We start from the raw sequence: 24930 nt of genomic DNA, 5'->3' as shown, positions 1-24930 counted from the left end.
TGTCTACATTTTTTAGTCTAGGCAATGCCCTATGAATAAAATAAGCCTGTACTCCAGCCCGAGTGAATTTTAGACTATATTTGATTAGCCATTCAGCTTCAGCAGAAATATAGGGTCATCAACAGGGTCTGCAGATCTATCAGTTCTATGAATGCTGAGTATGTATAACCCCCACCTACATAAATCTTTAACAGCACTGTACACTGTGCATAGGCAGAAGGCTGTCAATCATTAGTGGGGGCAGGGTTATACAGAGCTCATGAATATGGAGGACTACATGGTAGCAAGGTTACTAGTCCATTAAAGATAAAATCAGTTTTATCATGAGGAAATTATCAAAATTACAGCAAGCAGCCCAGGAAGTTCTATATTGCTGGAAACAGGGTCTCTGTCTCAACATTATGTATTTCTCAGATTACTTAGTAAAAACATATGCCATATTTCCTCTTTTAAGGGGCTTTTGTAAGTATATTGGTTAGTTATGCAGTGAAATATTAAGCAGTTCTACCTTCTCTGCTTTTTCACCTCCGATGATTCTTTTCACTCTTATGTGCTCTGTCTTAGGAAGTCCACATTGGAGTTTTGGAATACTATCCCTTATAAGTCTTCTCTCTTTTTGGATATAAGGGAAATATTAACAATTGTAATGAATCATGTCACAGACAAGTCAGAAATCACATTCACAAACAATTGTTTGCTAATTGCTAATTGCTAAGACCCCACTTTGCGTTCTCCTACTTGCAGTTCTAAACGCACGTTTTGGGCTTAATTGATGTGACCAAAGTTGCCTTTTTCAGAAATTTAGCGCTGAAAACGCATGCGTATTTGCCGCGTTTTAGATGCGTTTTCAGCGCTTTTTACATGCTTTTTCATCTGCGTTTTGACAGATGCGTTTTGAACATCAAGACACTGCTAAATAAAGTTTAATCTGTCAAACACAATGAAAATAGAGAAAAAAAAGGAACACAGAATTTTTGAAATAATAAAGAAAATAGAAATATTGATTAAAATTATAGCGGTAATATACTATTTATTGCGAAAATAGCAATAAATTATTTTTTTTTTTAATATTATTGTCGGACTATGTGTGTGTGTAAAGGGACATATAAAATCATTATTTTAATGTCCAAAAAGCATGCGTTTTGGTTGTCCAAAACGCATGTTTTCTGCACAAAAAAAGCAGGTAAAACGCAGGAATTTGAAGGAATCTTGGTTTTTGCCATTTCTCATTGACTTCAATGATAGCAAAACGCACCCAAAATGGCAAAAAAAATTTGACATGCTGCTTCTTTGAACGCATGGTTTTTGCCACAAAATATGCAAATTAAACGCAGCGTTTAGAAACGCAAAGTGCGGTTTAGAAATCCCCATTTTCCATAGACTTTGCTGTAAAATCAAAACGAATGCCCTTTGGCATGAAAAAGTTGCTTCTCAAAACGGACCTAAAAAGCACCTAAAACGCAGGTGGAAACGCAAAGTGGGGTCTTAGCCTAAGCAATGCACCTCGATAGTATTCACCCTCCCCCAGTCCAGCACCTGCACTCCACTGCTGCTTCAGTCTCTGTTTACTAGCTGTAGCGGTGATCTCATGACTAGAGTGCTCATCCCCACTGCAACCAATGACCAAAGTAGGGGGTTTGTGCCATACACATTGGCAGAGCTGCTGAACTCAGTGATTGGCTGAAGTGGCGATGCAATCTGTAGTCGTACTGCAACCAATATATAGATACAGAAGAAGCTGGAGAGAGCAAGAGCTGGACCAGGGGAGGGTGAGTAGTGTATGTATATGTTGTTTTAGAAGTGTACAATCGTTTGAGCACAAGTTTTTTGATACTGTAAAACCCCCTTCGGCTACGTTGCCACGATTAGTGTTTTAAGTTTTTGATGCTGCAGAATTTCTGCACCTGAGTTTGCTTGCTTGTTTTTACTACGTTTTTAAGACAGGAAAGCTGCACAATAATAAGAAGTGCACCCCATGTGAGAGAAAAACATGGTTTTATTGATTTAAAAAAAAAAAAAAAAAGGTAAAACTGACAATTAAATTGAAAATAATTAAAAGAAATACCATACAGGTGAAAAGAAAAAGTGGGGAAGGATATAATAATCCTACATAGGTCCCCAATCACAGGCACACAAAATAATAGTGTTAAGTAATGAGTATTGTCCCTTAGAAGAAAAAAGCTAACATAAAATTATAAGTAACAGATTAATATAAAACATACAGCGATATGTTCAAATAGAAGAATAATATGCAATATACAGCACTATGTGCAAAAAATTGCAAAATATGTAAAAACACACCAGATGGTATATGTATGTGAAAAATTAAGCAAATAAGCACATGTTGCTACCCAGTATGTATGTAAAGGCAGCCAAGCTACAGTTAATCAGTAGGTATACCCTGAATATAAAAATCTTTAAGTATCTGGCTTTCTAGAAAGAGAAGGAACATACAAGTATAATGCACATAAGAAGTGCCTGGCGAGAAAAAACCTTTACCCAACGTGTTTCGCTACCTGATGTAACTTCACAATGAAGCTGCTGGCAAAGAAGACTGCGCATGTGCAGGAACTATGATCTGGAAGGATCCCGCATTCCACCAATATGAAGTCAAGAAGCGTTAAATATACAGGAACTGTAGCGCATTGTAGTCATGAGAACATGAAACGTTTCACTATAAAAATTAAGTATGTTTGAAAACCTTGTTTTATCTCACATTAGGGTGTCCACTTGTTATTACTGTGGAGCTCTCCTCTCCTTACAATTCAAACTTTCTGTCCCGCCCACAGCCATGACTCAGTCATGGGTACGGGATTGAAATAGACCAGGTGAGTGCTGCTAAGAGCAGTTCTACTATTTCATATGTGAGGCCGTCTGGCACATTTTATAAAAATATTTTAGCGTAGGACTGCCCCAAAGAGATTTGCCGTGACGTGGTGGGGTAGCTCAAGAAATTGCAATTTTTTGCCAAAAATCTCAAATATATAATGAGTACAGTTGGAATTTTTAGTGCTGAAGAGACATTTAGTGCTGGCTTTTTGTTTTTTCTTTTTTTAATTCAAAATTTCTGCATTGTATTTTTAGCGGCACTCATTTATTTTGTATTATTATTGTAATGCCCACTACACATTTCTCGTTTTTGACCTGCGCATTTTCCGCATCTAATGCATGTCTATGGGGATATTCTAGACAGAAAACTCTGGGTACCCACAGGAGAAACTGACATGCTGTGGATTGTAAAAACGCACCACAGAGTTTACTCAGTGTAAAAAAGAAGCACTGCGTTTTTGATGCAGCGAAAATTTGCAACGTCAAAAATGCTCGTAAAACTCATCATGGGCACATACCCTAAATGCATAAAACTGGAGCAAACATTTATTTCTCGAAAACCTGTTACAATACAAATATATAATTTATAGCAAATTACAGTATGTTATAATACTCTAAACACTTTGTGTTCAGAAATGAAAATTTACTACGGTAGCTATTTGCCAATGGGTTCTTGTTTAGAAAAGAGTTTATCCACAAGGGACAAACCCGTTGAAGAGCCTCATTAGCTATGGGGTCTTATCAAAGGTAAAAATATTTCCTGCAAATGAGATTGATATTCCAATGTTTAATAGAGGTTTGTGGGGGGACGAGGAATGCAGAGGTAGTCGTGTGAGCAGGGGTCAACAGGCCGCAGCATGACCGCTCATTAATCCCATGCCTCCCCGTCACCACACCACACAGGACGGCTTCCAAACAGTCCATGCACTTCATGTTCACTCTGAGACAATAAATGGCGTGACACGGTTCTCTCATTAAACAACAGGACTTTACTTCGTTTCTTCTCCATATTTACAACATCTCTCTTCATCACTTTTCTTCCTGTCCTCACTACACCGGCACCGTTTGTGGTCCCGTAGGGATTCCCTCCATACTCTCTCTTGTAATACAATTTAGCTGCCGACCGCTTTCCTGGCACCTGGGCTCTGTAGGACACCGCTAGGCCCCTCATCCCTCTGTCTGACGTCACGCTCACACGGGCAGAAACAAAAAGTCTTTTAGCCCGCTCTCTCTCACGCACAGGGACTGCTAACGCACTGGAAGAGCCACGCATGACAACACTCCTCCGCTCGTGCTTAGGCCAGGACCATGACATACCGTACTCCTGAGGGCGCAACTGACCTTCGGTCTCGCAGAGGGGTTCTTAGAGTATTTTGCTTCCAGGAGACGAACGCCTTCCCGACCGACCAACTAGACCCGCTTCTGTGACCAGTTCCACAGCCCTCTACATGCAGGACCCCGCGTGTCGGTGATCAAGGGGTGACCCTTAGGATCTGTAATTCAGTCTCCATGTTTGGGCTTTCTCTGTCTCTGCTTCTCCTTTTGGGGACTCTCCTACTCCTCTTCCCACACATTGACCCTTTGATAAGGTCCTCTCCTCCTCTTCCTTAACCCCTAAATGGCCAACCCAGGTGCCAGGACTGCTATCACTGAGCCAGACTGCCACCTGGTGGTGGCAACTTAACCAATACTCATATGTATTTAAAGGGAACCTGTCAGCAGAATTTTCGCAATTAAACTAAAAGATTCCCCTTCTGTAGCTCCTGGGCTGCATTCTAGAAGGGTTCCTCTTGCTACTGTGCCCCCTTTGAGACCTAAATAAACACTTTATAAATTCTTACCTTTTTGTATGCTAATGTGGTTTTATGGTCACGGGGGCAGGCTGTATTTCGTCCGTTATTCGCACCCCTGCCGCTGTACGCCGTCACCCATTGCTCAGTTACATACATGAGGACGCAGCCCTCATGTAACTGTGTCCTCCTGAGGTCTCGCACATGCCCAGTGGCACTTTCGCGGGACTGAGCACTGTGCAAAGCGTGAACGCTGGTGAAGTGATTGCGCAGGCGCGAGATTATGGGCGGCGCTGTGATTGTCATCAGCAGCGTCATCCAAGTACCCGCCCATAATCTCGTGCCCGCGCTTTTCCCTCTGCCTCCGCCGTTATGCGCAAGCGCGTCTCCTCTATTGATCGGTGGTGTGCTGCTCCTCCCATCTATTTCCTGCTCCAGGGAAAAATGGGTAATAGGTAACGTGGTTCATATGGCCAGCGCCTTTATAGAATACAGCCCAGGAGCTGCAGAAGGCGAATCTTTAGTTTAATTGCGAAAATTCTGCTGACAGGTTCCCTTTAACATTTGACATCAACCACCCGTGTGCCGGCTACTTCTGCAGGGGTAGGCATAGCCCTGACCCCCCTAAAGTTTGATAAATTCATCTAGTAACATCATCCATGTAAAGCTATTTTATTGTGAATGTAAGGGCTGATGATGACACCTCCAAATGTTTTATCGTTTTCTAAAAAGATTCCCAGTTATTTAAAAAGGCATCTGAATCTCCAGAATATTACAATCACAAGGTCAAGTTACTGCTAAACATACTTTACTATATATTAATAAATTTATACTGAAATGTCTAAGAATTCTATGTGTTTGCATACCTGCTTCAATGTCGTAGTCCACTGCATTGCTTCCTTCTGCATAATAAAAGAGATGACTTAGCGTATAAGAAGGTTGTTATATCATGATTACTGTAGCTAGCATTAGACTAAGTGACTGTACAGAAATACAAGAATGTAATCATTTATGTTCATTAACTAAATTTCCGTTTTTGCCCTTTCATTTTTTTCCTCGCCTTCTCCCCAGAGCCACAACTTTTTAATTTTTGTGCCCACATATACATATGAGAGCTTCTTTTTGCTGGACGAGATATACTTTTGAATGACACCATTCATTTTACTACATCTCCATACACTCACTTACATGAGCCGCGGATGTAGTGAAGGAGTTAAAAGGGAATCTGTCAGCAAGATTTCACCCCCCAAACTATTTATATGTACATGCAGCTCTTTCAAAGACAAGTCCAGCAATACCTTTACGTGGCGAGTCCTTTTCTCAGTTATTGAGAAATCAGCATTTAAACTGATATGCAAATGAGGCTGTAAATCTGAAGTCTGTGTCACTCCAGCTCTATTCACTGCCCAGTTCTGCCTCATTCTGCTCAACTGACTGCTCCTTTGCAATAAAGGGATGATGTTGTCCAAAAAAAAAATTACAATAACTGAAAAAATGTAAAGTATTAATGTTTTAGTGTTTCGTTTAAATAATATTATTTGTTTTTAATTGAGCAAAATATAAAAAAAAAAAGTTTGATATTTTCCACTCTTAAACAGTAGGGGAAGCAGCTGCTGAAATCCTGCTGTAGAGCTACTGTAGAACTAGCTCACATTACAACTGCAGTAAAAGTAGGTGGAATCTGCTCTCCTGTGTGTGATAGCACACCTCCTCCTCCCAATCTGGGTGTTTCCAAAAGGAAAAGGGAAGATGAAGTTTAAGATCACAGTGCAGAGCCATTTTGTTGGTGTCCGCAAAGTGATCCTAATGTCTAAAGTTTCATCGAGGACCACTGCATAGTGCTCCCCACATAGCGCTCTTCATGCACCGCACCAGCAATGCTCTGCCGTCTGCATGCATGCCCGCAATGCTCTGCATGCCCGCACGCAATGCTCAGCACGCCCGCACGCAATGCTCTGCACGCCCGCACGCAATGCTCTGCATGCACGCAATGCTCTGCACGCCTGCACACAATGCTCTGCCACATGCATGCACGCAATGCTCTGCCACATGCATGCAATGCTCTGCCACATACACGCTTGCCTGCAACACTCTGCATGCACGCCTGCATGCAATGCTCTGCATACATGCACACACACACATACACACCATGCTCTGCTGCATGCACACACACACACAATGCTCTGCTGCATGCACGCCCGCAGTGCCAGCGGCGGGAAGGGTAGCGGCAGCGGGGGAAGAGCAGGGCGGGGTAGAACAGAGGAAGGGGTGCGGTGGTGGGGGAGGGAGGGTGCCGATACTCACACATCCCGGCGGGTGACAGGGGGAAAGTGGAGCACACAGCATACGCTGTGTGCTCCAGAAAGATGGCACTGATCTCCTCCCTCTACTGTGATCTGGATAGCCCATGGGGCGCGTCCAGGTCACAGCAGGGAGCTGTCCTGTATTAAGTATAGGGTAGCAGTCCGACAACAGTCTTCTATGCCCTGGGTGCCTCCATAAAGGAGATGAGTAACTGTCGTTACTCACAGCAAATCCAAGATGGCAGTGCCCAGTGTTTCAATAAAACTAGAATTAAATAAAAACTAAATAAACAGTGAGTACTTGATTTCATAATCACTATTATTAATCACTATCACTATTATTAATGCAAAATAAAATGCAAAATGCAAAATAAAAAAATGCGACACCTTCCATTTAAATCACACAACATGGAGGCTGTTAGTCAAGAAAGATGAGGTGGCGCTTGGTGGGGAATAAAGCTGGAGTGACACAGGCTTCAGATCTACAATAGTCTTACTGTCTCATTTGCATATAAATTAAAACATTGATTTCTTAGAGAAATAGACTATCCATGTAAAGGTATTGTTGGATTTTGAAAGAGCTACACATGCATATACAGATTTTGGGGTGTGAAACTGCTGACAGATTCCCCTTAAGTTTGAGAATAATCTGTTTTAAACATTTTCTTTGCCCGCGTAGACTATATAGTCTTCATGGGTAGACTATATGTGTAAAACTAAAGAAGCCAAAAGATTGAATGAAATCAGACTATTGGAACCTTTTCTGATATCAGAAATTAAATACTGCAGGAGCTTCAGAATCCATTAATTGTAATGTTATAGTATGGGAAAGAAAAGCATGAACTATAACGATATATAATAAAGCTTAGGACATATAACTTCCCCTCTCTCACTGAACGTGGAAGTGCACACATGCCGACATTTTCACAACATAAACTGAATGTATAGTTACCATCAACAACACTGATTTCAGAATTTTCTGATTTTCCTTTTGGAACTTGTGGAATATCTAAAGGCAAATAATAGACATTAGTTTTTGTTGAACGTTAACATAGTTAAAAGTCATAATCAATATACTGAAGACAGGCGGATTATAAGGAGGGCAACCTGGGCTACCGCTTGGAGCCTGAGTCTCTGGGGGGGCCTATGGCCAGATTGCCCTAATGATAATATTTTTTGCAACACCATGGGCAGCACTTATCACCAGCAGGGAGCGTTCCTCTTACCAACAATAGAGAGACGGAGTGCAGCGCCTGTCCACTGCCTTGTCTATGAGTCAGCTGACACATCACTAAATGTATGGACATCTGTGGTTTGAATTTTTTGCCTGTGTAAATTGGAAGTGAGTACACCCCTCACATTTTTGTACATTTTTATTATACCCTTTCATGGGAGAACACTGAAGTTATGACACTTTGATCGAATGTACAGTAGTCAGTCTACAGCTTGTATAACAGGGTAAATTTTGGTGTGTCTCCTAAATAACGCAACACACAGCCATTAATGTCTAAACCGCTGGCAGCAAAAGTAACTTCACTCCTATGAGAAAATGACTAAATTGTGCCCAAAGTGTCAATATTTTGTGTGACCACCATTATTTTCAAGAACTGTCTTACATATCTTGGGCATGGAGTTCATTAGAGCTTCACAGGAGTCCCTGGAATCCTCTTCCACTAAAACATGACGACATCATGGAACTGGTGCATGTTAGAGACCTTGTGCTCCTCCACCTTCCATTTGAGGATGCCCAACAGGTGCTCAATAGGGTTTAGGGCTGGAGAAATGCTTGGCCAGTCCAGCACCTTTACCCTTAGTTTCTTTTCAAAGGCAGTGGTCATTTTGCAGATTGTTCATTGCACATAGGCTGCCATTGTTCTTCGCTGGGTGAGGCTTGTCTAAACAGGACGATGCATCAGAGAGAACTATGATCTTATGTGCTGCACACATACCTGATGAACAAGCGTTTTGCTCATCATCAGGTGATCAGCAGCTTGTTTACACTGAAAGAATATATCTTAAAGGGGTGGTTCACCCATATTTTTTATTGTCTAGATCGATATTATATTGAGAAACAATGTTTCTCTCAAATACCTTCTGTTGACAATAGTGCCTGTGAGAGACGCTATTGCGGACCGCTGTTCACCGCTGCCTGACCCCCGGCCTCCGTGACCTCAGGGATCCGGTGACGTCACATCAAGTTTCTGACACCACGGCCGGCCGCAGTGTCCGTGAGTGAAGGGCTGTGGCCAGTGTTTCACTGCTCGTCACAGCCCATCAACTCCCTTCTCCCTCCTCCCTCACAGCAAAGTGCTGCAAGTAAGAGACACGCTGAGCTGTGACAAGCGGTGAAACACCGCCCACAGCTCAGTGAGTCAGGAAGACTGGGGCCGGCCACAGGGATTTGATGTGTCCGGAACTTGACGTGACGTCACTGGAGCGGAGAACAGCGGTCTGCAATAGCGCCTCTCACAGTCACTATTGCCAACATAAGGTATTTGAGAGAAACATTGTTTCTCAATATAATATCGATCTAAAAAATAAAAAATATGGGTGAACCACCCTTTTAAGAATGCTTTTTCAGTGATTATCTTTCAGTGAAAATGTATCTTTATTTGAAAAGTGATGGTGGAAGTAATACTCTTGTTTCCAAAAGTCACTCTGTGCCGTCCCTTAGGGTGTTCTCTTATTACGGTATGTTAAATGCCATCTGCATCTGTTAGTATATAGGGTCTTCTGCTGTTATGCTCAGCACTGTACATAAGGAATATTTTTCCCCTTATTCTATAGCATCCCCCTTATTACATAGTATCCTCTATTGTTATGTTTAGCGCTGTACGCAAGGGTAAAAATATGGTGTGGCGCGATACGTGACATAATGCATCGGGTGCTTGGGTACCTACGCACCCTTAACTGCCCGGGGCCCTAGCTACTCTTAATCAGCCCCTGGCCACAGGTCCACTGATCTGAATTTGAAAGACTCATAGACATATATTGGGGCAGACCCGCGGTCAGTCCATGTTTTGCGGTCCATTTTAAGACCATGATACACGGATGTCTGAATTTGACCTTAGTGGTATAATTCGTAGTGTTTTTTTTTAATAAAGTAAAGTACATCAAAAATGGAATTTTCAGTGTCTAGCACTCAGATGGCAGTTTTTCTTCAACTTCTAGATGGTAGAAGGTAGAGAAACTTTATTTTTCACATCCAAGAAAGTCTGATGAAACGCAGACCAAACTTTGATGAAACTCGAATGACATGCTGATGAAAATCTGATGAAATTCTTAACAAAGTGACTAAGAAAACTAGGACCATTTTTCTCCTACATGAAAAAATGGACGTCTGAAGGAGCCCTAATTTTTATATTACTAGACTCCTAATGCAACGCTTGGCTTGAACACAGTGTACTTTCTGTCCCACAGTGAGCAATACAAGATAAAATTAACTTTTTCGGGAATCTTTTATTTTGATGTGTTGCAGTAACAAGAAGCTTTAAGCTCATTACTTTAATGGCATTGTGTTACTGAAGGAGTGGTATCATGTAGGCCACAGAAATTAAACACTGATTTGTTGAAATGCTAGCCTGATGATTGGAATTGCATTATTTCTTTGTACTTTAAACCATGTTATTGTTCACTCTTGTTAGTAATTATCATCTGGCCCAATATTATGTACGTGACGAAGACAATATCTTATACACTACTTGCATTTGGCAGCACTATGTGTTGATGTATTGAGTAATCTAGTGGTATGCCATGCTTCACATTTTAAACATAATAGTGAAAATGAATAAGCTATTTAAATTTTTTTCCACTTCCTTCCATTCTGATTTGCCTTGAAGAAAGTTTTTCCTGTATTACAATCTAATATATAAAGCTGAGTGTATGTATGTGTCGCGGGCAGAGGAGGGGACGCTGCGCTCTCCCACTGCTCGGGTCCGGCCGCTGCTGCGGCTGCGGCTGCCGCTGCTGCTCGGTGGTGGCTCGAGCGGTGGGCCGGATCCTGGGGACTCGAGCGGCGCTCCTCGCCCGTGAGTGAAAAGGGGGATTTTGATTGTGGGGGTTTTGATTATTGTCCGTGACGCCACCCACGGTTGTGGTGATTTTGGTGACACCACCGCTGCTCTGGACGGGGATCCCGGGAGAGGTGACAGGGAGCAGCTTTGATGTTAGTTCTCCCCTCCGTGGGTAGGGGGGTTGGTTGTCCCAGGGCCCGGTGATGGGGTAGGGATGGACGGCAGGCGGGTTACGGGGCCTGGCGAGGTGCAGGGTCGCAGGGGCAGCGCTGTGCCGCACGGCACGGTGGTACTCACTCAGCCCAATGATGCACACAGAGTCTCTGCTGATACAAACGGTTGGATGGACGGGTCCCACAGGCGGCTGCGGTGTTTTTCCCCTGACCCCAGGTTGGTAATGTAAGTCCTTTCCTGCACCTTCCGTACGCTCCTCCTGCGCTTCGGTTTCCAGGTGGCTCCCCGATTCAGTACCGGTGGGCCACCGCCCAGCCCCGGCTACCTACGGTTCCACCAACTGTCTGTCCGGCTCCCTGCAGACGGCCACTACTGTCTGCCTGACTCTCTACTCGAGGGCCCTAGGCTCCAAACTAGGCCCCAGTCTGTGTCTGCCTTTCTCCAGACCTCCTCTCTCTTCCTCTCCTGGACTTGTCTGGACCTGCTTCCTGCCTCAGGCCAGCTAGACTCTTTGGTGGGCGTGTCTATCTGCTCGACTCCGCCCACCTAGTGTGTCTGTCTGAACCCAAGGGAAGGAATCAGGTTTCACTGGGGATGTTTGCTGTGAACTGCTGGGGGTGGGGGTGGGGGTGTGTTGTTACCTGTGGCCCCTGGCTTGTCCAGGGCGACACATTCCCCCTTAGTTAAATGCAGACCGTCCACGGGCTGCCTGTCCATCACCGGTTTTATTTTCCTCTTTTAACTGTAAAAGATTAAAACATTAAATACAAGCATTACTTTGCAAACTTCCCACAACGGGAGGCATATCAAACATTAAAACACTTTTAATAATAACAATGGAACATGTCCTTCAGTCACCCACCCAAACAAACCTAGCCTTGGTGCTGCCCCTAAGAAACGGGCAGCACCCCTTGACCCCAGTCCAGGAACGGGCCCAAATTGGTTAACGGGACCGGTACTTCGCTGCCGTTGCGGCCGGGCGGACTGCCGGAGCCGTCGTCATCTCCGTTGCGGCCGGGCGGACCGCCGGGGCCGGTGGCAGGGTGGTGACAAAGGTGAGGCCTGGGGACCCCAGGTCTGGGCCCTCCCCCACAGACGCTGCGGGCTCCGCTACCGGTAACAGGGGTAACGGGTCGGTGCATCGCTGCGGCGGCCTCTTCCAGGAACCACAAGATGGCCGCAGGGTCCTGGCGTCCCTGCTTCCACAGCCGCGGTTCACATGCGGCCGGACGCCATCCCGTCCCCCTTAGTCTCTTTTTAGCACTTCCTTCTTCAGGGGCGGGGCTCTACTTTCGCGCCTTTCCTGCTCGGGGAAGACGCTCGAGCGGGAATTCTTTGCGCCCAAAAATGGTGTCTTCTGCAAATTTTCGGCCGGACACCTCCGGCGGTAACAAGGTGCACCTCTACCAAACGGCAGAGCGGTAAGATCCTGTTTGTGACGCCAAGTTGTCGTGGGCGGAGGAGGGGACGCTGCGCTCTCCCACTGCTCGGGTCCGGCCGCTGCTACTGCTGCGGCTGCCGCTGCTGCTCGGTGGTGGCTCGAGCGGTGGGCCGGATCCCGGGGACTCGAGCGGCGCTCCTCGCCCGTGAGTGAAAAGGGGGATTTTGATTGTGGGGGTTTTGATTATTGTCCGTGACGCCACCCACGGTTGTGGTGATTTTAGTGACACCACCGCTGCTCTGGACGGGGATCCCGGGAGCGGTGACAGGGAGCAGCTTTGATGTTAGTTCTCCCCTCCGTGGGTAGGGGGGTTGGTTGTCCCGGGGCCCGGTGATGGGGTAGGGATGGACGGCAGGCGGGTTACGGGGCCTGGCGAGGTGCAGGGTCGCAGGGGCAGCGCTGTGCCGCACGGCACGGTGGTACTCACTCAGCCCAATGATGCACACAGAGTCTCTGCTGAAACAAACGGCTGGATGGACGGGTCCCACAGGCGGCTGCGGTGTTTTTCCCCTGACCCCAGGTTGGCAATGTAAGTCCTTTCCTGCACCTTCCGTAGCTCCTCCTGCACTCCGGTTTCCAGCTGGCTCCCCGATTAGTACTGGTGGGCCACCGCCCAGCCCCGGCTACCTACGGTTCCACCAACTGTCTGCCCGGCTCCCTGCAGATGGCCACTACCGTCTGCCTGACTCTCTACTCGAGGGCCCTAGGCTCCAAACTAGGCCCCAATCTGTGTCTGCCTTTCTCCAGACCTCCTCTCTCTTCCTCTCCTGGACTTGTCTGGACCTGCTTCCTGCCTCAGGCCAGCTAGACTCTTCGGTGGGCGTGCCTATCTGCTCGACTCCGCCCACCTAGTGTGTCTGTCTGAACCCAAGGGAAGGAATCAGGTTTCACTGGGGATGTTTGCTGTGAACTGCTGGGGGTGGGGGGGTGTGTGTGTTGTTACCTGTGGCCCCTGGCTTGTCCAGGGCAACACATTTGTATATGTGTATGTATGTATGTGTGTATATATGTATGTGTGTATGTCAGGTAAAGGAATCCGCACCGTCACATTTACAATCACGAAATTTTGAACAGACACTCCATGTGACCCAGGGAATGTTGTAGACTATGTTTTGACGGGAAAATGTAAACCCGCGCTTTACAGTTACTCTTCAAAAAACCTGCCTACATTAAAGTGAATGGAGCCTGGAACTACTGGTTATTAATAGGAGCTGTGATTGGTTGCTATAGGAACAAAGGACAGTCACAGTATAAGAAACTTATGTGTGAGGTAATATGATGTCGGTGGGGAGACGGATAGAGACAGAGACAGACTGAGAGACAGAATGACAGAGAGAGAGAGACAGACAGGTGAGAGAGAGACAGGGAAAGAGACAGACAGGGAAATAGACAGACAGAGACAGATGGTAAAAGAGACAGATAGACTGGGAAAGAGACAGACAGAGACAGACGGGGAAAGAGACAGATGGGAAAAGAGATAGATGGGAAAAGAGACAGATGGGGAAAGAGACAGATGGGGAAAGAGACAGATGGGGAAAGAGACAGATGGGGAAAGAGACAGACGGGGAAAGAGACAGACGGGGAAAGAGACAGATGGGGAAAGAGACAGATGCGGAAAGAGACAGACGGGAAAAGAGACAGACAGGGAAAGAGACAGACAGAGACAGATGGGGAAAAAGACAGACAAAGACAGATGGGGAAAGAGACAGACCTGGATAGAGACAGATGGGGAAAGAGACAGACCTGGATAGAGACAGACAAACAAAGAGACAGACAGAGACAGAACGACAGGGAAAGAGACATACAGCAAAAGACAAAGACAAAGAGATGGACAAAGACAGACAGGGAAAGAGACAGGAAAAGAAATGGGGAGACAGACGGGGAAGGAGACAGACCTGGAAAGAAATAGAGAGATAAAGACAGACGGGGAAAGAGTCAGACGGGGAAAGAGTCAGACGGGGAAAGAGTCATACAGGGAAAGAGAAAGATGGGGAAAGAGACAGATGGGGAAAGACAGACAGACACAGAGATAGAGAGACAGACATACACAGAGATAGAGACAGATAGACTGATACAGAGACAGACAGAGAGATAGAAACAGACAGACAGAAACATAGACAGACAGACAAGGAAAGAGACAGACAGAGAGACAGACAGACAGACACACAGATAGAGACTGGGAGAGAAACAGTGACAGTTACTATCCTGGGCAACACCCGGGTACTACAGCTAGTAAAATCTATAATTTTCTATTGCAATTTCTCATGGTACTCCAGGTATGTCTGAATTACAACCCCAATTCAAAAAAATGTTGTGAGGCTGTGTGAAGTGTAAAAAAAATAAATCAACAATCAAGAATACAATGATTTGTAAATCTTATAGCCATATTTCATCCATAACAAAACATAGATCATTTATCAAAAGTTGAAGATTAGCCATTTTTTCATTTAAATTGAAAAAAGTTAACTTTGTTTAAAAATTGATGACTGCAACACATATCAAAAAGACTGGAAAAGTAAGTGGTACTATTGAAAAACAGCTGGAGGATCTCACGACTGTATTAAAAGAGTATGTTAGAGAGGCAGAGTCTCTCAGAAGCAAAGATGGTCAGAGGTTCAATAATCTGTGAACAACTGCATCTAAAAATAGTGGAACAATTTCAGAAAAATATTCCTCAACTTAAAATTGCATAGACTTTAAATATTTAATCATTTACAATACATAATAAACCAAAGATTAAGAGATTCTGTGGAAATCCATATGCACTGGGGACAACACAGAAAAACAGTATTAGAAGCTTATGATCTCCAGGCTCTGAGGCAATACTACATGAATAACAAGCTGCTGTTGTCTGTGAACACAGGTCACCAAGCAATCCACAAAAGCGAGTTAAAGCTCTTTCATGCAAAGAAAAGCCATATATCAACACAATCCAGAGACGCTGCTGTCTTCACTGGGGCAAAGCTTGTTAAAATGGACTGACATAAAATGGAAAACTGTTCTGTGGTCAGATGAATCAAAATGTAAAATTCTTTATGGAAACCATGGATGTCATATCTTGTGGACTGGAGGAGAGGGACCATCCAGTTGGTTATCAGTACACAGTTCAAAAGCTTGAATCTGTGATTGGGAGGTGCACTAATGTCTATTCCATGCGCAGCTTAAACATCTTGAAAGGCATTATCAAAGCCTAGCATTATATATAGGTTTTAGACCAATATATGCTCCCATTCCAGACTATGTCTATTTCATGAAAGGCCTTGTATATTTCAGCAATACTATGTTAAACCCCATACTGCATCCATCTTTGCAGAAGAACAGTTCGAGTTATGAACTTTCCTTTATCTAATAGAAAACATTTTTCACATTATGAAATTAATAATCTAGCAAAGAAGACCAAGGACTGTTGAGTAGCTATAATCCTACATCAAACAAGAATGGGATAATATTTCCTAAAACTCCAGCAATATATTGTATCTCCTCATTCCCGGACTTTTACAGACTGTTGTAAAAAGAAGAGGCGATTTTACAAAATAGTTGACATAGCTCTGTCCCTGCTTTGCTTTGCTGCTGCCATTCATTTCTAAATACGTTATTTTTTTCAAATGAATTGGAAAACTGTCTAATGCTCACCTTCTGATCTGTGCTCTGTTGTGAACAAAATATGGCTGTAAGAGATTTCCAAATTATTGCATTCTTGTTTTCCTTATGTGTTAGAACCGCAGTTCCCAAAAAGTTGGGATGCTGTGTAAGGGTTCACTTGACTTGTTGGAAAATTGTTATGATATGTACAGTTGCCTCTTTAGTATTGTGGTGATGTATGTTCTATGGCTTCATACTGTATACATATTTATGTCATATATATATATATATATTTTGTTTGTAGGCATAGTACAATTTACTGTTTTTATAGCAGTGCTATGTATCAATTATAATGAATAAGAACACAACACTTTTGATGACCCAAGATTTAAAGCACCACATTTTAAACGTGTTCCTTTATTTCTTGCTACTCACAACACAAGGTCTCATAGCTGTAGAAAAAGACATGGATCGCACATTCAAAAAATATACATTGATCTGTTGTGGCTAAGCAAAAATATACAAATCTGATCATGAGGTTCTGAGTTTTAAGATTCTGTTCAGACAGTATAAAGCTCACTACCACGACACGGCAAACCTCCCATAGGGTCCCTGATCATAACAGTGCAGTGGCATGCGCAAACCATGGCAGCAGTGATTGGGCACCAGCAGGGTGTCACGCTCTCCGGGTCCCCTGCTCTGCTCCCCGGCTCACCTGCCACGCTCCCCGGCTTCCCTGCTTCTCTCCCCGGTCTCCAGCCTCCATTGCCTGCGGTCTCCAGGCGGCCCGGTCCCCGCTCCCGGCGCCCGTCGGCTACTCAGCCCCAGCCCGGCTCTCCTGCTTCCTGCTCACCGCTCCCTGCCCTGGCTTCTGGCACCCGGGCCTCGCGCATGCGCATTAGGTCGCGCGCGCGGTCATTGACCCTTTCTTAAAGGGCCAGCGTCCACTGACAGGAAATTGGACACACAGGTACAGGTTATAAAGGGGTTTAGTGTCCAAGTGAGCGGGGCCTGTTCTTCGTGTTTCCTAAGCTAGGAGTCAGGTCTCCTTGTGTCTCTGTGCCATACTTACCTATCTCTCTTCTAGAGCCGCTCCTGCCTCGCCATCCGGTCCTGCCGATTCCCGAACGCTGACTATCTGCCATCCCGTCAGTCCGTTCCATCTCTGATCCCTGTGGTGACCCGTCCTCTCGCTCCATCGGTTCCGGACTCTGCCTGACAACATCTCGGCCTCCGAACCTGAGCTCCGTCACCCGGACTACCATCAGTGACTCCGTGATCCCAGGGACTTCTCCATTCCACTCTTGTGCACGGACTGTCCTGCTACCCGTAGTGCTCCGGCTACCGGACCCCTTGCCTTCATCAAGGAGTTCAGCCCAGTGGATCCACCTCCTGGGTCTGCCCGTCCACCTGGCCCTAACAGTAAGAACAGGCCATGGATCCCGCCCAAGCACTAGCGGCCTTGCAGGAGGAACTCACACGCCAGCGTGAGACCCAGACCCGCATGCTGAACTTCATGTCTTCTGTGGACGCCCGCCTGAACACGCTGCAAGCGTCGGTCACATCTTCGGCATCTCGAGCTTCCACTGGACAATCCACGGCCACAGCTCCCGTGGCAGCCTCCTCGGATGCTTCCAGACTTCGTTTGGCCTCACCACCCCGGTACGCCGGAGATCCCAAGACCTGCAGGGGATTCATAAACCAATGCTCCCTCCATTTCAAGCAGCTGCCGCACTTGTTTGCCTCCGACCAAGCCAAGGTCGCGTTCATGATGTCCCATCTAGAGGGTGAGGCGCTGGCCTGGATGAACCCCTTGTGGGAGAAGGAGGATCCGGTGACCACCAACATCCAGGAGTTCCTGCAGGCATTTCGTGGCACCTTTGACGAGCCCGGACGCGCCTCCGCGTCTGCCTCATCTCTCCTCCGGCTATGTCAGGGGACTCTGACGGTGGGTCAATATGCCATCCGTTTTCGCACCTTGGTTTCGGAACTCGGGTGGAACAATGAGGCTCTAACCGCCGCCTTCTGGGAAGGCCTCTCGGGTCGAATTAAAGATGAGCTGGCTGGTCGTGACGTGCCGTCCACCCTGGATGCCCTGATTGCCCTAGCGAATCGAGTGGATCTTCGTTTTCAGGAACGATCCAAAGAGGTGTCCCGTGAGAGACGTCCGATACGGCATTCCTCTCCTCCGCAGAAGCCCGCCGTACTTCAGTCAACGGCATCTGGTGTCTCCGTCCACGAGCCCATGCAGATCGACCGTTTGCGGCAGTCTGAACAACGCCGAGCAGAACGGCTCGCCAAGGGCCTCTGCTTCTACTGCGGAGAGGGCACACACCTTCTACGCTCCTGTCCAGAGAGGCCGGGAAACTCCAAAGCCTAGGGTTGGTAGGAGAGGCCACCCTAGGTGCTGGGACTCTCTCAGACCCGGTTACATGGACAGTTCAAGTGACAACGGGAGAGACGCAGTTCACGGCAGAGGCATAACTCGATTCCGGGGCAGCAGGCAATTTCATCCAGCAGGCCACGGTGGACAAGTACCAGGTGCCTGTTACTCCACTCGACAAACCCCTCGTGATTGCCTCTGTGGATGGGAGACCCCTCTCTGACACCATCTCGTGGATCACCAAGCCGGTGGAACTGCGTATCGGTGCCCTGCACACCGAGAACATCGCTCTCTATGTCCTCCCACACATGTCCCATCAAATCCTGCTGGGACTCCCCTGGTTACGGACACACGAACCCTCAGTCAGCTGGGGTACTGGTGAAATCACCCGATGGGGCTCCTCTTGCCACGAGAACTGTCTGAAGACTATTCAACCCATCCGACGACCTCCGGTTCCAGAGTCCCTACCGGGACTGCCCTCGGCCTATTGGTCCTTCGCGGACGTCTTTGATAAAAAGGAGTCAGAGGTACTGCCGCCACATCGTCCTTACGATTGTGCCATCGACCTGCTCCCGGGAACTACACCACCTCGAGGACGGATATATCCGCTGTCTCCTGCCGAAACAAGGGCCATGTCTACCTACATCACAGAGAACCTGGCAAGGGGATTCATTCGGAGATCCTCCTCTCCTGCTGGAGCAGGCTTCTTCTTCGTTAAGAAGAAAGAGGGCGACCTACGCCCATGCATTGACTACCGGGGATTGAACCAAATCACCATGAAAAATAAATACCCCCTGCCGCTCATCCCCGAATTGTTTGATCGGCTTAGAGGAGCTCATGTGTTTACCAAGTTGGATCTTCGGGGTGCCTACAACTTGGTCCGCATCCGCTCTGGGGACGAATGGAAGACCGCGTTCAATACCCGTGATGGGCACTATGAATACTGTGTGATGCCCTTCGGCCTGTGTAACGCACCAGCAGTCTTTCAGGAATTGGTGAACGATGTGTTCCGGGACCTTCTCTACATCTGTGTGGTGGTGTATCTTGATGACATCCTGGTCTTTTCTCCGGACCTCCAGACCCACAGAGAGAACGTGCAGCTGGTACTACAACGACTGAGGGAAAATCGTCTGTACGCCAAGTACGAGAAGTGTGTCTTCGAGCAATCTTCTCTTCCCTTCCTGGGTTACGTAATCTCCGATACCGGACTGCAGATGGATCCGGAGAAGGTCTCTTCCAGTCTCAACTGGCCCCCTCCTTCTGGACTGAAGGCAATCCAACGCTTTCTGGGATTCGCAAACTATTACCGCCAGTTCATCCCTCACTTCTCGGCTCTGACTGCTCCTCTCTCCGCCTTGACCAAGAAGGGGGCTAATCCAAAGGACTGGTCACCTGCGGCCGACGTCACGTTTGGCTCTCTGAAGCGGGCATTTGCCTCCTCCCCTGTGCTCCACCGTCCGGAGTTAAACCGACAGTTCACCTTGGAGGTGGATGCCTCCTCCTCGGGAGCCGGAGCAGTGCTCATGCAGAAGTCCTCCTCCGGGAAGATGGTGACTTGCGGTTTCTTCTCCAAGAGCTTCTCAGCGCCTGAACGCAACTACACCATCGGTGACCGAGAGCTATTGGCAGTCAAACTGGCTCTGGAGGAATGGCGCTACCTTCTAGAGGGAGCAGTGTACCCCGTGATCATTTACACGGACCACAAGAACCTGGAATACCTGCGGTTCGCTCAGCGACTGAACCCACGGCAAGCCAGGTGGTCCTTGTTCTTTGCCAGGTTCGATTTCCAGATCCATTTCCGACCTGCGGACAAGAATGTACGCGCAGATGCCTTGTCCAGGTCATTCCTGCCCATGGAACAGGAGGAGGAGACATCCCAGCCCATCATCTGCCCTAGTAAAATCATTCCGGTGGCCCCTGTCACCCTGGCCCAGATACCGCCCGGGAAGACCTATGTCTCTGAGACTGACAGGCAAAAAGTGTTGCACTGGGGCCATGCCTCGAAAACAGCCGGCCATGCTGGTCAGAAGAGAACATGGAGTACGATTGTACGTCATTACTGGTGGCCATCTCTTCGCACGGACGTCGCTTCTTTTGTCTCAGCCTGCTCCTCTTGTGCCAGGAACAAGACGCCCAAACACCTGCCATATGGCCGTCTTCTGCCTCTGCCTATACCCTCAGTTCCGTAGCAACACATTGCGATGGACTTTATTACGGACTTGCCACTGTCCTCCGGACACACAGTCATATGGGTCGTGGTGGATCGGTTCTCCAAAATGGCTCATTTCGTCCCTATGGCTGGACTGCCCTCTGCCCAGGAACTCGCTGACGCCTATATACAACACATCTTCCGCTTGCATGGCTTTCCATCACACATTGTGTCCGACAGAGGAACTCAGTTCACCTCCCGCTTCTGGAGGGCCCTCTGCAAACATCTGGGAGTGACTCTGGACTTTTCTTCAGCCTACCATCCTCAGTCGAATGGCCAAGTGGAACGAGTCAATCAGATCTTGACCTCCTTCTTACGTCACTACGTCAACGCCCATCATGACGACTGGTCCACGCTTCTTCCTTGGGCTGAATTCTCCCATAACCACCACGTCAGTGAGTCCTCCTCCAGCTCTCCCTTCCATGTCGTTTACGGACTTCAGCCTTCCGTCCCATTACCTGTATCCTCTTCCTCGGATGTCCCTGCTGCTGATGCTGTAGCCCGTGACTTTGCAACAATTTGGGACTCTGTCAAGGCGTCCCTTGGACGTGCTTCCCTGCAGATGAAGAGACACGCAGACAAGAGGCGTCTGGACCCTCCGTGTTTCTCTCCAGGAGATCTCGTCTGGCTTGCTTCCAAGTACGTCCGATTGAAGCTGCCATCCTACAAGCTGGGTCCTCGCTACATCGGGCCGTTTAAAGTCCTCAGCAAGATCAATGAGGTCTCCTACAAACTGCAGCTCCCGGCCACGATGAGGATACCCAACTCCTTCCACATCTCCCTGCTCAAGCCGGTTGTCCTTGGTCCCTTCTCCGCTGCTGCCAGTTCGGCTCCTCCTCCTATTGCCGATGATGACATCTATGCAGTAAGGGATATCGTGGCCATGAAAAACGTACGGGGCCGACAGTTCTTCCTGGTAGACTGGGCAGGGTATGGCCCTGAGGATAGGTCCTGGGAGCCCCGGGAGAATGTGGGTACTCCCCTGATCCGTGCATTCCTGTCCCGGTTGCGGGGAGGGGGGCTTGGGGGGGGTACTGTCACGCTCTCCGGGTCCCCTGCTCTGCTCCCCGGCTCACCTGCCACGCTCCCCGGCTTCCCTGCTTCTCTCCCCGGTCTCCAGCCTCCATTGCCTGCGGTCTCCAGGCGGCCCGGTCCCCGCTCCCGGCGCCCGTCGGCTACTCAGCCCCAGCCCGGCTCTCCTGCTTCCTGCTCACCGCTCCCTGCCCTGGCTTCTGGCACCCGGGCCTCGCGCATGCGCATTAGGGCGCGCGCGCGCGGTCATTGACCCTTTCTTAAAGGGCCAGCGTCCACTGACAGGAAATTGGACACACAGGTACAGGGTATAAAGGGGTTTAGTGTCCAAGTGGGCGGGGCCTGTTCTTCGTGTTTCCTAAGCTAGGAGTCAGGTCTCCTTGTGTCTCTGTGCCATACTTACCTATCTCTCTTCTAGAGCCGCTCCTGCCTCGCCATCCGGTCATGCCGATTCCCGAACGCTGACTATCTGCCATCCCGTCAGTCCGTTCCATCTCTGATCCCTGTGGTGACCCGTCCTCTCGCTCCATCGGTTCCGGACTCTGCCTGACAACATCTCGGCCTCCGAACCTGAGCTCCGTCACCCGGACTACCATCAGTGACTCCGTGGTCTCAGGGACTTCTCCATTCCACTCTTGTGCACGGACTGTCCTGATACCCGTAGTGCTCCGGCTACCGGACCCCTTGCCTTCATCAAGGAGTTCGGCCCAGTGGATCCACCTCCTGGGTCTGCCCGTCCACCTGGCCCTAACACAGGGTGAGCGACCTGGTGCTCCACAGCACCCATGCTGCAAGCCTCAAACTCCATGACTACAGACCACCAACCCCAAATGCACAAAACCACAGCAACAATGGCCGCCATACACCACCTACACCAAGTGAAGGAGCTAAAAACTCACCTTCCACATGTTCTCAGCCACAAATAAGCCACACGTATGATGACACAAGACATTTTAAACCTGTTGCGTTATTTTTTGCACAATACAATGTTAATTTTACCTTCACACTTTTCCTCGTCTTCTCCACTGATACAGTCCACCTCTCCATTGCATTTATACTCCTTTGGGATGCACACATCTGCCTTACAGTGGAAACTATTTTTACATTCTGAAATGACATGAAAATAAATAATATACTAATTTAAATGTATGCCCTGACAATAGGAAAGATATGTTATTAAAGCATTCTGATATATTGTGTCAGTGATTAGTACGTCATAGTTACCTGAACAGCACAGTTCATCACTGAGGTCTCCACAATCATTTTGTCCATTACAAGTATGATTAAAATCAATGCATTTTCCATTGACACAAGTGAACAGACCCGTTTCACATTCTGCAATAAAACAAAAGATTATTTACTTATTTTTTGTGAGGGTTTTTGAAAAACAATTTTACGCTGGAGGATATATACAAAAATGCATATTCTACAAGCCTGCATCCTCTGGACCACAAGGGCAGGAGCCTCACTGATAACAGCTACAAAAGTGTGTGGGATCCCCCATTTATTCAATGTCATCAAAAGCATGGGAATAATAAAATCACTATAGCAAATCACTTACACACATGGGACACATGTTTCTCCAAATTAGTTTCATTTTAAATATTTTATTTTATGGCCTTCCCTTTACGCAGGAAACATTTAGCAGAATGATTTAAAAAAAAACAAAACATTTTGATACTACCTCACAGACTCTTCAACTCTGCGTGATGTCAAATTCACATGAAAACAGTAGCTCAGGACATCTACTGTGCAGACTAAAGGGTACTTTACACGCTGCGATATCGGTACCGATATCGCTAGTGAGCGTACCCGCCCCCGTCGGTTGTGCGACACGGACAAATCGCTGTCCGTGGCGCACAACATCGCTTACACCCGTCACACTACTTACCTGCCTAGCGACGTCGCTGTGACCGGCAAACCGCCTCCTTTCTAAGAGGCGGTTCGTTCGGCGTCATAGCGACATCACTAAGTGGCCGCCCAATAGCAGAGGAGGGGCTGAGATGAGCGGGCCAAACATCCTGCCCACCTCCTTCCTCATTGCCGGCGGGACGGAGGTTCGGTGAGTTTCCTCGTTCCTGCGGTGTCACACATAGCGATTGGTGCTGCCGCAGGAACGACAAACAACCTCGCTACTCACCTGTCAACGATTTTTGGTGCTGGCGCGACCTCTCCAATACCAACGATTTTTACCTTTTTTCGATCGTTTTAGGTCGCTCAGAGGTGTTACATGCTGCGATGTCGCTAACGACGTCGGATGTGCGTCACAAACACCGTGACCCAGACGATATATCGTTAGCGATGTTGCAGCGTATAAAGCACCCTTAAGTCGAGCAGCAGGACTACGGTATACTATGACTAACAGTCCTGTGAGGTTATCTGTGTTTTCTAACCAGTATTACAGTTACAATAGTGCCTTATGTGCTGCTGATCTCAGAGTGTGCTTTATCTGTACCATAATCATGGAGAAAATTGATACAAAAGCAATGTTCTGTCACGCTCCCCGGGTCCTCTGCTCCGCTCCCCGGGTCCCCTGCTCCGTTCCCCGGCTCACCTGCCACGCTCCCCGCTCTCCAGCCTCCGGTGCTCGTACTTCCCAGGCCCCCTGGTCTCCGCTCCCGGCGCCCGACGGCTTCCCAGTCCCTGGCCGGCTCCCCTGCATCCTCCTCTCAGCTTCCTGCCCTGGCTTCTGGCACCCGGGCCGCGCGCATGCGCATTAGGGCGCGCGCGCGGTCACTGACCCTTTCTTAAAGGGCCAGTGTCAATTAACAGGAAATGATGCACACAGGTACAGGGTATATAGAGGGTTAATGTCCAAGGGAGCGGGGCCTGTTCTTCGTGTTTTCCCAAGCTAGGAGTCAGGTCTCCTTGTGTTTTGTGAGATACTTACCTCTCTGTCTTCTAGAGCCGATCCTGCATCGCCATCCGGTCCTGCTGTACCTCGAACCCCGAACGCTGCCCATCTGCCATCCTGACAGTCCGTACCATCTCGGATCCCTGCGGTGACCCGTCATCTCGCTCCAACGGTTCCGGACCCCGCCTGACACCATCACGGCTTCCGAACCTGAGCTCCGTCACCCGGACCACCATCAGTGACCTCGTGGTCCCAGGGACTTCTCCATTTTCTCCCAGTGCACGGACTGTCCTGCTACCTAAAGTGCTCCGGCCACCGGA

The 24930-nt window shown here is 47.8% G+C and overlaps 1 protein-coding gene across 1 annotated transcript in view; it reads right to left on the bottom strand.

The window, feature by feature from the left end:
• The window catches only part of CFI (complement factor I), a 73472-nt gene that overhangs the window by 29687 nt on the left and 18855 nt on the right, over positions 1-24930 (bottom strand). The window contains exons 5-9 of the mRNA XM_075340398.1: positions 22981-23091; positions 22756-22863; positions 7875-7931; positions 5486-5521; positions 509-612 (exon numbers count right to left, since the gene is read on the bottom strand). Coding sequence (XP_075196513.1) covers positions 509-612; positions 5486-5521; positions 7875-7931; positions 22756-22863; positions 22981-23091 — 416 coding nt within the window. The remainder of the gene's footprint in view (positions 1-508; positions 613-5485; positions 5522-7874; positions 7932-22755; positions 22864-22980; positions 23092-24930) is intronic.

This window comes from Anomaloglossus baeobatrachus, chromosome 1 (genome assembly GCF_048569485.1).
Source record: "Anomaloglossus baeobatrachus isolate aAnoBae1 chromosome 1, aAnoBae1.hap1, whole genome shotgun sequence".
NCBI classification, from domain to species: domain Eukaryota; kingdom Metazoa; phylum Chordata; class Amphibia; order Anura; family Aromobatidae; genus Anomaloglossus; species Anomaloglossus baeobatrachus.
The sequence above is the reverse complement of the archived record's forward strand: the minus strand, read 5'-3'. Positions and strand labels throughout refer to the sequence as shown.